This window comes from Sturnira hondurensis, unplaced genomic scaffold, assembly GCF_014824575.4.
Source record: "Sturnira hondurensis isolate 20B ecotype Veracruz unplaced genomic scaffold, ASM1482457v3 Scaffold0022910, whole genome shotgun sequence".
Lineage (NCBI taxonomy): Eukaryota > Metazoa > Chordata > Mammalia > Chiroptera > Phyllostomidae > Sturnira > Sturnira hondurensis.
The window spans coordinates 4817689-4833226 of record NW_028095541.1 but is presented as its reverse complement, the minus strand read 5'-3'; the positions used below and the strand labels follow the sequence as shown (position 1 = coordinate 4833226).

Genomic DNA, 15538 nt, shown 5'->3' with positions numbered 1-15538 from the left:
TGTTAGTGAACTCACTAGACTGTCACAGCACCTGAAATGTCCACCATCAACATTGGTTTTTCAAGGTTAAGGCCATTTTTAAAAAGGCTTATGTCAGCATATGAGTTTTGTGCCTTGGAGGAGGGAATTACTAGTTAATGCTGTCAGCCCTAGTTAGTATTGGAAGTGGGCTATTATGCTGCAGCAGAGAGAGGGGCCCTGAGAGAATTAGACACAGTCACTAGGTGTTGCATAGAAGAGGGGAAGGACAGCCCTTATCACTTTCTAAGAGAGCAGGGTCATTTATATATCACACATTGGGAGTTGGGAGGAAGTGTTTGATTCCAGACAATTCTGAGCTGACCAAATACAGTTGGAATTAGGAGTTGGGGATCCCCAGAGTAGGGAGGATGTTAGAGACAAACTTCATCTACCTGTGATTTTATTGGGATTTCTCTGTGGGTGTTGGGCAGATGGAGGTGCAGAGAGACATTGAGCATTGGCTGGGGGTGCTTAAAAAATTCAATAGTTTTGGTATCTTTGGAGTTACATTTTATATGCCTTGTGTATATTTCCAGCTTTCCCTCCATCTTGAGAGCTCTGTGTCATTGCTAACTTTTTGTTTTCTTATAGGATTGTGTGTTCCTTTCAAGTTAAGTCCTTGTAGGGTAGCACAAGGTGGGGTTTGTTTTTAGGCACACGTTCATTAATGGGTCATGATGGAAGAGGACAATGGCAGGTCCCAAATGCAAAGAAGTGGTAGACAAGACACATCCCAGGAGGGGACAGCACTAATGGTCTCCCAGGGAGGAAAGAGAAGGGGTACCTAGTACCAGAGTGGTATCTTCTTCCTTGTCCTTCTGTTCCCTGAAGTAGCAACCTCATTCCCTTGGCTACATTTCCGATTGGCTGCCCCACCAGTGGGTAAGTGATACAGCACATTTTATTTGGGCATTTTCCCTGTTTACCAATTCCACTGCAGTTTCTTTTTCCATTTCCTGTTCAATGTGTCCTAGAGTTGTTGTGAGGGCTCTTCTTTCCATTTTGTAAAACTGAATCACTAGAATCTTAGACTAAAAGAGACCTTAGACATTTGTTGGTCCAAGACCCTCATTTTCCAGAGAAGGGAATTATTAATCAGCCTACCCCAGTGATCGGGTTGTGTGTGTGTATGTATGCGGAAGGGTGGCACTCCTTTACCTAAGGAAATTCTGGGAATTTTCCAGGTCTTCAAAATTGTCTTGGGGCTTATATTGTCATTATATTGTTAATCTTTCATCACTTTCTTTAATTGTATTTCTACAAACTGAGTTCTGAATTTAACCCTCTTTGTCTATCATAGAAAATCTTCGGTGCAGTTTTTTTTTTTTTTTTATTTTTTAAAAGATTTTATTTATTTATTTATCTTTAGAGGGGAAGGAGAGAGGGAGAGAAACATCAATGTATGGTTGCCTTTTGTGCATCCCCTGCTGGTAGTTGGCCTGCAAGGAACTGGCCTGCAACCCAGGCATGTGCCCTGACTGGGAATCGAACCGCGATCCTCTGGTTCACAGGCCCGCGCTCAATCCACTGAGCTACACCAGCCAGGGCTTGCAGTTTTATTTTTTGATTCCACCCACTACAATGTATCTGATAATTATCATGGAAACAAATTAGTTGGATTCAACTGTCTATATAAGATTCTTTTTTGATCTCTTATTTCCTTAATTTCACTTCTCAGCCTCTTAGCTTTCCATGTTTCCTCCATTGTCTGTCAATCTGATTCTTCAAAGGCATTCTACTCTCAGTTTTTATGTAATGCAATATTTAGTTTGAAATTTTCTCAGCTTTTGCATGTGTTTGATGTGCATTTTAAGTGGTCACTGGATGACATACTATTCTTGTCAGGTAATTGGCTATGGTACATATCATTTCTTTTTAATTTGGTGCTCTAAGACTCTAAAATAAATTTTATATTTTTTCCTGTAGTGTTCTTTGTGAAAGAATTAAATGTGCATTGTCTACACATTGATACAAGCAAAAATATTTCTGAAAGTGAATATTGAACTTTTCAGATTTGAATTCTGTTATACTCTCAGCATGGTTTTCTTTTACCAATGGGGCAGCATCTCTGAAAATACATAGAAAGTTTATGAGCTAATATGACTTGCTAAATAAATGTCTATATCTGTAGATGGCTCCTTAAGAAGGTTCCTAAGTTGTCTAGCCTGTCCTGTGGCAATGTGGCAGGTCTGTCCTTGGTGTCATTGATGGTGCCTCAAGGCTGGTGAGCTCACACCATCAGAGATGTTTATGGGTGCCCTTGGATTCAGACTGTGCCCTAATCTTGAGTCCCTAAATACCTAAGTCAGCAGCTTTTGGAGGGAAGGTATTTTCTGTTTGTTTTTTATTGCTGTTGTGGTTTGGTTTGGTTTGATAGGGGAGGGGTGGAGTCAGTAGTATATGTTGATGAGATAAAATGACATTTTGTCTGCTTACTTGTTTCTTGTTGTTTACATTGACCAGACACAACTTGTTCAATTATCCCCACATTCTCATGGCAATCCTGATGGCCAGGATTGTGAATCTGAAAGCAGGCCCATCTGGAATAGTGGAGATTTTAAAGTGATTTTGAAAAGTGGGGCTTAAGGTGAGCTGTATTTAGGGCAGAAGGGGGTTGGATCTGAACTGAAGCTTCTAATAAAACAAGCAATAGTGCTGTGTGCCTATTCTCTGTTTTGCTTTCTGTCTGCTTGGGGACTTCTCCCAGGAGAGAAGAGTCAAAAGACCTGGCTTCTTATTAATGGCCCTTTAGTCATTATGTTTAACCACCGTGATCCCTGCAACAACTCCCATTAAAACATTATTGGTAGATTATCAATGAAGGAGACTACACAGGTATGGGAGATTGTGGTCCAGGGAGGTTTGAATACCATGACTAATAAGTGGCAGGTGTGGGAACTAGGTATTGCATCAAATCATTAACTTATAAAGCGTTTGGTAACTCTATAGTCCTGTTAGTTTCTGTACATCACTGACCTTGGATTTATGCAAATAGTTGAAGCAAGCGCTTGAGTTGGGTAACTGTGGTTAATGCTATACCATCTGTATTTACATGTATATATAAACATGGAAACCACACTTTTAAATAGCAGCAGGATAAAGTTTATTCATTTTGAAGGGGAATGAATAAGTTTCAAATTTTGAAAAATTCTGATTTCAGTTTTTAAATGGCTATAGATTGAATTGGGCATAGTAAAGCCCATGTGGATTACACATTTTTCAATTGTGTAATATTTTAAATTATTTTCTGTATGTGTTTATATCTTACAATATCTGTAAACAATCTGGGGTGTACTGTAGTTTTCACATTATTATCTCATACTTTGTTTTTAATAGGATTGTTAAAAGTTTTGAAGTTTTAACTTCAGTTTTTCCTCAGTGCTCAGAGTTTGGTGATATAAAATGAAAGGAGGTTTCCATAGTTGCTAACATTCACCAGATTTTGTTCCAAAGTATGGGCTTTAGTAGACTTTTGAATTAAATCCACATTCTTCACCCAAGTCTAGCAATACAATCCATCAGTTCAAAGATACGTATGCCATAAACAGCTGGAGTTAAATAATCTGAAAAAAATTAAAACATGGAAATACAATAAAACAAGAATTGATCACTTTATAGTGGAATACTCTATAAACTGTCTGCATTGGAAACATGTGGTAAGTTTTCAAACATCTGACTTCTATAATTCTAAAATATATAGTTTATTTGAAGGCAGAAACTTTTTTCTCCTTTGCATATATTTATAAAAATACAAGTTAATATATTTTTGATGCCCCAATTTGCACTCATTTACTTCTTTTCAGCTTAGAAAAATCACTTTCGAGTATAAATGCATAACATAAATATATTCTCCTCAATTAAATATGTTATCCCTAGTACTGAAGTGTGAGCATAAAGAGATTAATTCTGTAAATCTTGCTACTTTATTGACCTGTGTAAGATAAAAATCATACATTAACATAATCCTTAATAAGAGGAAGAAATTATTTAAAAGCACATACATGATACAGAAGAGTAACAGGGTTTTTAATTTTTAATAATCATTAACATTTTAAGGTATATAAGCTTATCTGAATGACATTATACCAATTGCAATAATGACATGAGTTGAAAGGTCCCAGTGGTTTTGCTAGGTAATGTCTGAACAATCTTATTTAACTTGTTAAGGGAAGTTACAGCCCTCCCATGTATGAGACAACTGAACTCTTAATCATCACAACAAGTGCTAGCCCTAGATCATACTGTTTTAAATGGAATATTTTCCACGTTGCTGAGAAAGTTATGTTATGTGTGTATAAAAGATGCTAAAATAGCCTGCTAGGGTAATACTGCAGTGTTTACTGAGCAGTGAAAAGGCCTATTCAATTTCTTAGCTTTTATTTTAAACTAAAAATCCCCCACAAAAACAAAACACAAAACATGTAAAATGAGAATATTTTCTTAAATACAGAAAATAAATATGTTTCATGATTAGACTGTGATATCCCTGCCACTGTAAAGTTTTATTCCTAATGTGTTTTCTTGTCATCTCTTCCCATTCCTTCCACAAAAGGGTGTTTGTTTGTTTATTTATTTTCTTACTGTTGTTAAAGTACTGTTGTCCTCATTTTTCCCCCACCACGACCCCACTACCCCACCCATCCCTACCTCCCACCCTCAAACCTACCCCCTTTAATTTTGTCCGTGGGTCCTTTATACATGTTCCTGGACAATCCTTCCCCTTCTTTCTCTCGTTAACCACCTCCCCCGATCCCTTTGGTTACTGTTAGTTTGTACTTTAGTTCCATGTCTCTGGTTCTATTTTGCTTGCTTGCTTGTTTGTTTTGTTCATTAGGTTCCACTTATAGGTGAGATCATATGGTATTTGTCTTTCACTGCCTGGCTTATTTCATTTAGCATAGTGCTCTCCAGTTCCATCCATGCTGTGTCAAAGGGTAGGAGCTCCTTTCTTTTTGCTGCATAGTATTCCATTGTGTAAACGTACCACAGTTTTCTGATCCATTCATTTACTAATGGGCACTTAGGTTCCTTCTAGCACTTGGCTATTATAAATTGTGCTGCCATGAACATTGGGGTGCATAGGTTCTTTTTTTCCAATTTTTTTTTCATTTAATTATTTTTCAAGTACAGTTTTCTGTCTATTACTCCCATCCCATCCCACCCCCGTGGTCCCCCCTCCCTCCCATTTCCACCCTTCTCAGTTGTTGTCCATGTATCCTTTATATATGTTCCTCTAAATCCCTTCCCTATTTCCCCTGAAATTCCCTCCCCTCTCCCCTCTGGTCACTGTCAGCCTGTTTTCTATTTCAGTGTCTTTGGTTATATTTTGCTTGCTTGTTTGTTTTGTTGTTTAGCTTCCTGTTAAAGGTGAGATCATATGATATTTGTCCTTCAACACCTGGCTTATTTCACTCAGCATAATGCTTTCCAGTTCCATCCATGATGTTGCAAAAGGTAGGAGCTCCTTCTTTCTTTCTGCAGCATAAAATTCCATTGTGTATATGTACCATCATTTTTTGATCCATTCATTTACTGACGGGCACCTAGGTTGCTTCCAACTCTTGGCTATTGTAAATTGTGCTGCTATGAACATTGGGGTGCACATGTTCTTTTGGATTGGTGTTTTGATGTTCTTAGAGTATAATCTCAGTAGTGGAATTGCTGTGTCAAAAGGAAGTTCCATTTTTAGTTTTCTGAGAAATTTTATACTGTTTTCCACAGTGGCTACACCAGTCTACATTCCCACCAACAGTGCACTAGAATTCCCTTTTCTTCACATCCTCTCCAACACTTGTTTGTTGATTTGTTTATGATGACCATTCTGACCAGTGTGAAATGATATCTCATTATAGTTTTAATTTGTGTGTCTTTGATGGCTAGTGATGCTGAGCATCTTTACCTATGTCTCTGGGCCCTCTGTATATCCTCCTTGGAGAAGTGTCTGTTGAAGTCTTTTGCCCATTTTTAATTGGATTGTTTGTCATCCTAGAGTGGAGTCATGTAAGTTCTTTATATATTTTCGAGATCAAGCCCTTGTCCGAGGTATTATTGGCAAACATGTTTCTCCATATAGTTGGTTCTCTTTTCATTTTTTTTTAAAATTTTATTTATTTATTTATCTTTAGAGGGGAAGGAGAGAGGGAGAGAGGCATCAATGTATGGTTGCCTTTCGTGCATCCCCTGCTGGGAGTTGGCCTGCAGGGAACTGGCCTGCAACCCAGGCATGTGCCCTGACTGGGAATTGAACTGCGATCTTCTGGTTCGCAGGCCTGTGCTCAATTCACTGAGCTACGCCAGCCAGGGCCCTCTTTTCATTTTAATGCTGTTTTGTTTAGCCATGCAGAAGCTTTTTATTTTGATGAGGTACCATTTGTTTATTCTTTCCTTTATGTCCCTTGCTCTAGGGGACAGATCAGTGAAAATATTGCTGTGTGGAATATCTGAGATTTTCCTGCCTATGTTTTCTTCTAGGACTTTTATGGTGTCACGACTTATATTTAAGTCTTTTATTCACCTTGAATTAATTTTTTTGTATGGTGTAAGTTGGCGATCAAGTTTCATTTTTTTCATGTAGCTGTCCAGTTCTCCCAATACCATTTGTTGAAGAGGCAATCTTTACCCCATTTTATGTTACTGCCCCCTTTGTCAAATATTAATTGACCATAGAGACTTGGGTTTATTTCTGGGCTCTCTGTTTTTGTTCCATAGGTCTATGTGTCTGTTCTTATGACAGTACCACACTGTTTTGATTATAGTGACCTTGTAATATAGTTTGATGTCAGATATTGTGATCTCTCTTGCTGTGTTCTTCATTCTCAAAATCACTGAGGCTATTTAGTTCCATATAAATTTTTGAAATGTTTGTTCTGAATCTGTGAAATATGTCATTTTAACTGGAATTATTTTGAATCAATAAATTGCCTTGGGTAGTATGGACATTTTGGTGATGTTAATTCTTCCATTCTTTGAACACAGTATATGCTTTCATTTTTTTGTGTGTCTTCTTTAATTTCTTTTTTTAGTGTTGTATTGTTTTCTGACTACAGGTCTTTATTTCCTTGGCTAAGTGTATTTCTATGTACTTAATTTTTTTTGTTGTTATATGAAATGGGATTTTTTCTAGTTTCTGTTTCTGATATTTCATTGTTGATTTACAAACATGCATTTGATTTCTGAATATTGACTTTGTATCCCAAATCCACATATTAAGTCAAGTAGTTTTTTGGTAGAGTCTATAGGGTTTTCTATATACACTATCAAATCATCTGCAAACAATGACAGTTTTATTTCCTCCATTCCAATATGGATGCCTCTAATTTCCTTTTCTTGTTGGACTGCTATGGCTAGAATTTCTAATACCATGTTGAATAGAAGTGGTAAAAGTGGACATCTTTGTTGTTCTTGACCTTAGTGGGAAAGCTTTTAGTTGTTGCCCATTGAGTATGATGTTGGTTTGAAGTTATTATATGTGGCCTTTATTATCTTGAGGAATGCTCCCTCTACAGCCACTTTGCTGAGTGTTTTTATCATAAATGGGTGCTGTACCTTATCAAATGCTTTTTCAGCATCTTTTGATATGATCATGTGATTTTTGTCTTCCTTTTGTTTATGTGATGTGTTACATTTATTGATTTGTGAATATTTTACCATCCTTGCATTCCTGGATGAATTCCCTTTTGTCATGGTGTATGATGTTTTTAATGTATTGCTGGATGTGGTTTGCCAATATTTTGTTGAGGATTTTAGCATCAATGTTCATCAGCGATACTGACCTATACTTTTCTTTCCTTGTTGTGTCTTTATCTGATTTTGGGATTAGGATGATGCTGGCCTAATAAAAAGTGTTTGGAAGTCTTCCCTGCTTTGGAATATTTTTGAACAGTTTGTGAAGAATAGGGGTTAGCAGCTCTTTACATGTTTTGTAAAATTCTCCTGTGAAACCATCTGGTCCAGGGCTTTTGTATGTCAGGAGTTTTTTGATAACTGCTTCAATTTCACTAGCTCTCATTGGTCTGTTCAGACTTTCTGTTTCTTCTTGACTCAGTTTTGGAAGATTATTATTTTTGTAGAAATTTGTCCATTTCACCCAGGTTTTCAAATTTCTTGGCATATAGTTGTTCATAGTAATTATAGTTCTCTGTGTTTCTGCGGTGTCAGTTGTAATCTCCTGTTTCTTTTCTGACTGTATTTATTTGGGTCCTCTCTCTTTATTTCCTGATCAGTCTGATTAAAGGCTTACTGATTTTCTTTGTCTTTTCAAAAACCATTTTTGGATTTATTGATCATTTGAATATTCTTTTAGTCTCTTTGTCATTGAATTCTGCTCTGATCTTGGTTATTTCCTTCCTTCTACTGGCTCTGGGCTTGTTTGTTGTTGTTCCTCCAGTTCTTGTATATTTAGGGTTAGGTTGTTTATTTAAAATGTTTCTATCTTTTTTAGTTAGGCCTGTATGGATACGAAGTTCCCTCTCAGGACTGCCTTTGTTATGTTCCATAGGTTTTGTACTGTTATGTGTTCATTTTCATTCATTGTTAACTTATTCATTGTTTAATAACATGTTATTCAGTCTCCATGAATTTGAGTGTTTTTGAGTTTTTCCTGGAGGTTGGTTTCTAGTTTTAGGCCATGTGGTCTGAGAAAATGCTTGATACGATTTCAATTTTCTTGAATTTGTTGAGGCTTGTTTTGTGTCTTATAATGGGGTCCGTCTTTGAAAATGTACCATGTGCATTTGAAAAGAATTTGTATTTTGCTTCTTTGTGGTGAAAGGTTTGTGTATATCAATTAAGTCCATGTGATTTACAGCATTGTTCAGTGCTGTGATCTCCTTCTTGATTCTTCATTTGGAAGAGTCATCCATTGTTGACAGTGGGGTGTTTAACACATAATTTTTATTTCACCTGTGTTAACAGAGATTGAGCCCCATCTCCCAACACAGAGGATACAGTGGTGTGTCTCCTCAGATGAATGTGCCTGTAGTGTATATGAAGAGGAGGCCAAGGGCCCCTCCCTGCGGGGCAGAACTTCTAACACCCCCAAATAGGAGTGGTTTTGTGGAGATGGGTATGGATCACTTCTCACTCTCTGCCTCCCATTGTATGCATACAGCTGGCATAAACAGTTTAGTTTTCCCATTATTTCTGTCCTTGCCAGAGTGTTGTTTTCAATTTTTGTTTTCTGCTGTTTTCGCCACTTAGAAAAAACTGTCCAATGAGATACATTTTATTACAGACCTACTCAGTGTTTCCTGACGTGAAGGAGCAGCTGTGAGGATTGCCAGTCCTTGTGGTCTTTTTAATAGGTTTTAAGACTCAGTTAATTAAAGAAGTGAAGGTGAGAAGGTGGTCTTTGTTGGACTACTGATTTTGCTGGGGAGTCTGGACTACATCATACTCTTTTCCTTTCTTCTCTCTTTCTCTCTCCTGGCTTGCTCTCCTGACTTATTCTCTGGCAGTTGGAGAGGATGGATTCTACACAGCTGAGAGCTTTGAACTCAGTGTCCTGAGTTATATTCTTGGGTGTGTACATGTGCAACGACGTCTGTATTTTGGGGATGTATAGTTTGCTCTCTGTCTTCTGGGTCTGAATGATAGATTTGGAAGCATGTCAAATGCCTTGATTTGTTCTGCTGTTTTAAGTGTTTGGGGATGTGTATTTGTTTTCTTAATATATAAGGTGCTAGGTGGACAAAAGCAAAGGGAAGATACTTATTTTTCCAAGTGCCATCTAGGAAGGGATTGCTGTTATAGGTTTCAGTTGAGGGGGTGGGAAAAGCACTGAGGTCCTTCAGTCTGTGGCCTCCTTTCTCCAGGTGAACAGCTCTAGGTTGTACTCAGAGCGACATTTGTGATTCTGGGATGTCATGTACATGCCATTTCTGGTCCCGATTCCTGCCCATAATAAGCAGCCACAGGAGCCACCGATTGTGGGATGTAGGGAGAAATATACCACATTTATGAAAATCTGGGAACTTTTTGCTTTAGGATTGTGAGAATTAGTACAACTTTTCTCTTGTTAGCTGTGTGCCTGAGAATGTGGCTTTTTAAATTGGCGGTTCTTCTTCTATTGAAATTCAGGAAAGTAGGAGGACTGGAATATTTGTTTTTACTTCAGTCATGACATTAGCATTATATCTTAAAATATCTTCATCAGAATTCACCCTAGGGCCTGTTTGAAATATGTATTTACAGACTTTCTGGATTAGAATTGTAGAGGATTGGGGATTGGAAGTACACATTTTAAAAAGCATCTGAAGTGATTTTTGTGTACAGTGAAGTTTGAAAACCATGCTTATGGAGGGACAAGCAAACACCCCTGTTCAAAGTTCAGGAGCCATCTGGCATCACTGGTGATGTGGCTGGTGTTGGTCGATGTAGCAAGAACTTTATGGAAAATATACAAAAGATAAAGCAGTTACCTGAGCCTTTGGCTTCTGCTGGGATGGTCATCACCCTAATTGCCATAATAAAATCGAAAACCATTACGCTAAGTGAAATGAGCCAGGTGGTGAAAGACAAATACTATATGATCTCACCTATAAGTGGAACCTAATCAATAGAACAAATAAGCAAGCAAAATATAACCAGAGATATTGAAATTAAGAACAATGTGACAGTAACCAGAGGGGAGGTGGGAGGGGATAATGGGGCAGGTAAAGGGTGAAGGGTTTTCAGGAACAACTATAAAGGACACATGGACAAAACCAAAGAGGGGTAGGATCAAGGGTGGGGAGTGGGTATGGCTGGGGTGAGGGAGAGTGATGGAGATAAAATGGAAACAATGGTACTTGAACAATAATTAAATAAAAAAGAAAAAATGAGAAAAACTCATCTTGTTAGTTGTCCTTTGCCTGTTTGACTCATTCTCATAATTAGTGGGTGAAAAAGTCTAACTAGAAGACACTTGGAATTGTCTGTGCTGTAGTCATTCTGAGAAAAAGATTGTTTTAGATTTATACAGTTAAGCAGTTTTTGTAAAATGTGTTAAAATGTTTATAGTGGATTAAAATAATCATTTTCTTGCCAGAGTTATAGTGTGTAGCAATTGAATATTGTTTTAAATATAGAAAGTTGTTAATTTTACAAAAATACTTATTTACTTCTTTTTTTTTAAACAGGAAAAACTAACCCAAGAATGTGTATTTAGAGAACAGTTTGAAGAAAACTGGTATAACACGTACTCTTCAAATCTCTATAAACATGTGGACACTGGAAGACGATACTATGTTGCTTTAAATAAAGATGGGACCCCAAGAGAAGGAACGAGGACTAAACGCCACCAGAAATTCACACATTTTTTACCAAGACCAGTGGACCCCGACAAAGTACCTGAGCTATATAAGGATATTCTCAGCCAAAGTTGACAAAGACCATTTCTTCACTTGAGCCCTTAAAAAAGTAACCACTATAAAGGTTCCGTGCAGTGGGTTCTTATTGATTAGCTGTCATCACATCTGCTCCACTATTGCCAAACTTTGTCGCATGCATAACGTAGGATGGAGGCTTGGATGGGGACATGCTGATTTTGTCTTGCACTTAGGGTCCTGTCCTCTGGGAGGCCTGCCTGTGCCCACCTGATTTATTGTGAGAAGAGGAGAGGAGAGGGGATTGGGGGAGGATGTGAGTGTGGGAGTGGATAAGTAGCAGGGAATGCAAAGACAGGAGCAAAGTAGAGGATGATGGCCTGATGCATGCTGGGGAATAGGCAGACTTTCACATGTCCGATCAGCTGTCCTTCAGCTGGTATCAGCACAGCTGCCACGCTTGGACTCATCAGGATCTGCTGGTGGCCTGCACAAGGACACACTGCATTTTCAGGGCATGGAGGGTACAGTCTTACTTAAGAGACGTTTTCAGTTAATTCTCACTGGTACCATTCCAGTGAATTTAAAGCAAAGACCTCTTAGTAAAAAAAAAATTAAATTTATTTATAGAAATTCCAAAGGCAACATTTTATTTATTTTATATATTTATTTATTATATAGAGTTTATTTTTAATGAAATATGTACAGGCCAGATAGGCATTTTGGAAGCTTTAGGCTGTGTAAGCATTAAATGAGAAAGTCCGCTATAATCCTGTGGTGAATTCATGCAAGTTAATATAACTGCATGGATATGAGAAATTCTGATGACCCTTAATGTACTGAAGGTGACAATCTCTTTTGTGCTCATATTATTGTAACTTATGCACATCATTCATGACACTGAGTATTCACTCTTTAGACTGCTTGTTTCATAGCTTATCCCAGAGGATTAAAGATAAACTGGGTCTCAAACTTTTATTCCGTGTCTGTACTATTTACTCTTTCATAAGTGACTGATGTCATTCTTGTCATGGTTGGAAAATATGAGGGTCAGTATATATTTGACTTGTCTAATTCTCTTGCAGAATATACCAAAGCTAATCATTAGCCATGCTTTTATTTTAGCTGGTCTCCAGAACAACAGGGTGAACATCAAATATTGTACTGATTGAAAATTCTCAAAAAGGAAAAAAAAAGCTTACATAGCACCGTTTTTTTTTAAAGGGACACCTGAACCAGATTAGTAGGATCATTCTTGTAAATTTTTTATTTGTAAATTTGGTTATCAAATATGAAATTATAAAACCACCAGAGGGGTCATTATAACATCTTTTATAGAAAATTTCTTTTGGTGTGAAGTGTCATAATACACAGTAACAGACCCTTCAAGTAAAACTTGCAAATGAAACGAGTAGGTCTTCATTAATAATGACAACAAGAGGAAAGTAGTATACTTGTTGACTGTGTTCTGTTTTTAAAAAGGTCTTCATAAGCACTCAGTTTTTTTAGAGGGGAGGTTACTGTATAGAATATCTTTTACGAGGCTTTTATAAGATTTTATGCTGAAAAGCATAAGAATACATATTTCTTAAGTAGCAATAATTTTGGAACTTGCCTTTGGGCGAGGGGAACTATTTCTTACTATATTTAAGGAGAAAAGAGCCAAATTCTTAAAGCAATATTTATGAAAAAGGAATTTTTAACAAATTCTCATACCACAGAGAACAGTATCTAGTCAGTTATGTTGGGAAATTGAAAGTGACGGTGAAAAAATGTGTTGGGATTTATGTAGCTAATTTTATAATGTAATATTTCAACTTTGTTTTGCTCTGATGCACATTCTCTGTGGAAAATAAATGTCACTGGTGAGTTAAAGCTGTTTTGAAGTAGAAGCCCGTGACTTACTGATGTGAGCACATGTGGCCCTTCTGAGGTCCAAGCTGGGGCCCACAGAGCCCTCCTGTTGATGGGCATTAAGGAAATGTGAACTGTAACCTCCGGAATTAAGAAATATTTTTGGGGAAAGGACTGAAGTGATGTAAGATAGTTGATTTATGATAAAGGTCAGAATGCTCTCTTCATTTATTTTCTTGTTTTTTAAAAACTTTCTAAAGAGAAACTGCATTTAATCCTAAAATGTACTACTCTTATTTATTACTTAACCCTTTGCTGCTGCTAAAATGTGCACATATTCAGGCTTTAGTTTTTCCAAAAGGCATTTAATATTTTTTGACTGAAAAACATCAAACATCTAGCCACAGGGAAGAATTAAGTTTCTAGGACGTCATGGATACAGTATTTAGCAGTGAAAAAATTGATTTTAGGTGATAACCAAAAGTAATCTTAAAGTAGCATGAGGTGCTAATTAGCCCAAAAGAAAGAAAAATTTGTGAAAAAGACTAAGAGCTCCATGCATTCCTAGAAAATGCTACTTAATGTCTACATTTGGAGTTATTTTGTTTTGGTACCTGTTTTTTTTTTTTTTAATAAAAATGTTATATACTTTTGGCAATGGATACAATAAAGTGTAATGGTCTGTAAATAAATAAATACTGACTTATGAAATTTATATAAGTAAGTGTTCTGGGAGAATAGGTGGCTCAGGGTTTCGTGAGTATTGTCCTGTTGGGCAGCAGCAGAGTGAGTTATTCCCAGCTCATGGTTTTGCATCAGGTTTTGTCCTTAGAGACCCAGAGCCCTTTGGACAGCAGCCCTGAGCTACTGTGGAATGGGTGGTCCCAGTTTTCATAAGCAGATGCAAAGACAGCATAACCACTATGTTATTGGTGCCAAAATGTGCACCTTGGTTAAAGACTTAACAAACTTGACTGAACCACACTCCCATCTGTCTTGTGAATATTCCAGGCAGTGTTGAAGGATGTGCCAGGTTGGGGAACATGTTCACACCAGGTCCTGTTGTGCAGATAAATGAATGGATTCAGTTTATGGTGTTTTCATTCTGTTTCATCTCACAAACACGAAATCTTGTGTGATTTCCTGACAATCTGTAATTGTATGTAAATACATACAGGATTATGTAATTTGTGTAAATATATAATTGCAGACTTTTAAAACTGTTTTTTTTGGTCCACTTGGAGCTTCAAGTTATGTGCCTATATGAACTTATGGAATTTTAAAAACATGCTCTTGCTCTTACAGCTGTTGTGTGTATATTGAGGGGGTAGAGGGTGGAGGATGGAGGGGGAGGAACAAACACAATGAGATGCCTTTTCTTTCTGTGAGCCTGAGATGGAGAAGCAGATAAACTTCTGGGATGGGCATTTATGGAGTTGTAGCAAGGAAAACAGTGTATATGTGTGCCCATTTAGGTAGATGAGTGAATGGACAAAGTCATATTGTTTGAGGTCAAATTCTGTTTGATAAATCATTTGACCTTGAAATGTGCCAAATTTAGACTCACTATTTCAGTCACTTGCACAAAAGAGCAATGCATTGGTGGGGTGGGGAGTACATCAGATGCATTCAGAAGATTCATTGGCCACCAAGCCCCTCTTGAGGGCATGTGTGTGCATGTGTGTTATAAATGTTATATAACACCTATGTGTGTCCACAGATGTTGCATATTTATTTAAATTGTTTTGTCACTTCATTTTGAGTTCTGGTAAAGTTTCTGGGAACATATTATCTTGGCATTCTCATGGAATTTTAAAAAGTGTACTCCTTGAGCCCAAAATACCCCTAGACAATTTAGTACATACATTGCCTAGATTAGTTTCATTTTATTTTATTTAATTATTATTTTAATTCCCATCTCTCCATCCCTGCCCCTTTGGCTACTATCAGTTTGTTCTCTACGAGTCTGTTTCTGTTTTGTTTATTCATTTATTTGCTTATTTTTTTTAGATTACACATATAAATTAGATCATACAATATTTGTTTTTCTCTTGACATTTCACTTAGCATTGTACTCTCTAGATCCATCCGTGTGGTAAATGGCAAGATTTCATTCTTTTTATAACAGTTGTATTCCATTGTGTCTATAGACCAGATTATCTTTATCCATCTATTGATGGACACTCAGGTTGCTTGCATATATTGGCTATTGTAAATAATGCTCCAGTCTAAATACCCAGGTATGGAATTGCTGGGTCATAAGGCAGTGCTATTTTTAAGGTTTTGAGGAATCTCTACACTGTTTTCCACAGTGGCTACACCAGTTTGCATCCCTACTAACAATGCATGAGAGTTCCCTT

The 15538-nt window shown here is 37.2% G+C and overlaps 1 protein-coding gene across 1 annotated transcript in view; it reads left to right on the top strand.

The window, feature by feature from the left end:
- Nucleotides 1-13623, top strand: part of FGF9 (fibroblast growth factor 9) — a 33697-nt gene extending 20074 nt beyond the window's left edge. Inside the window, exon 3 of the mRNA XM_037037200.1 lies at nt 11139-13623. Within this exon, the coding sequence (XP_036893095.1) occupies nt 11139-11384 (246 nt within the window). The 3' untranslated portion in view covers nt 11385-13623. The remainder of the gene's footprint in view (nt 1-11138) is intronic.
- Nucleotides 13624-15538: the final 1915 nt, after the last annotated feature.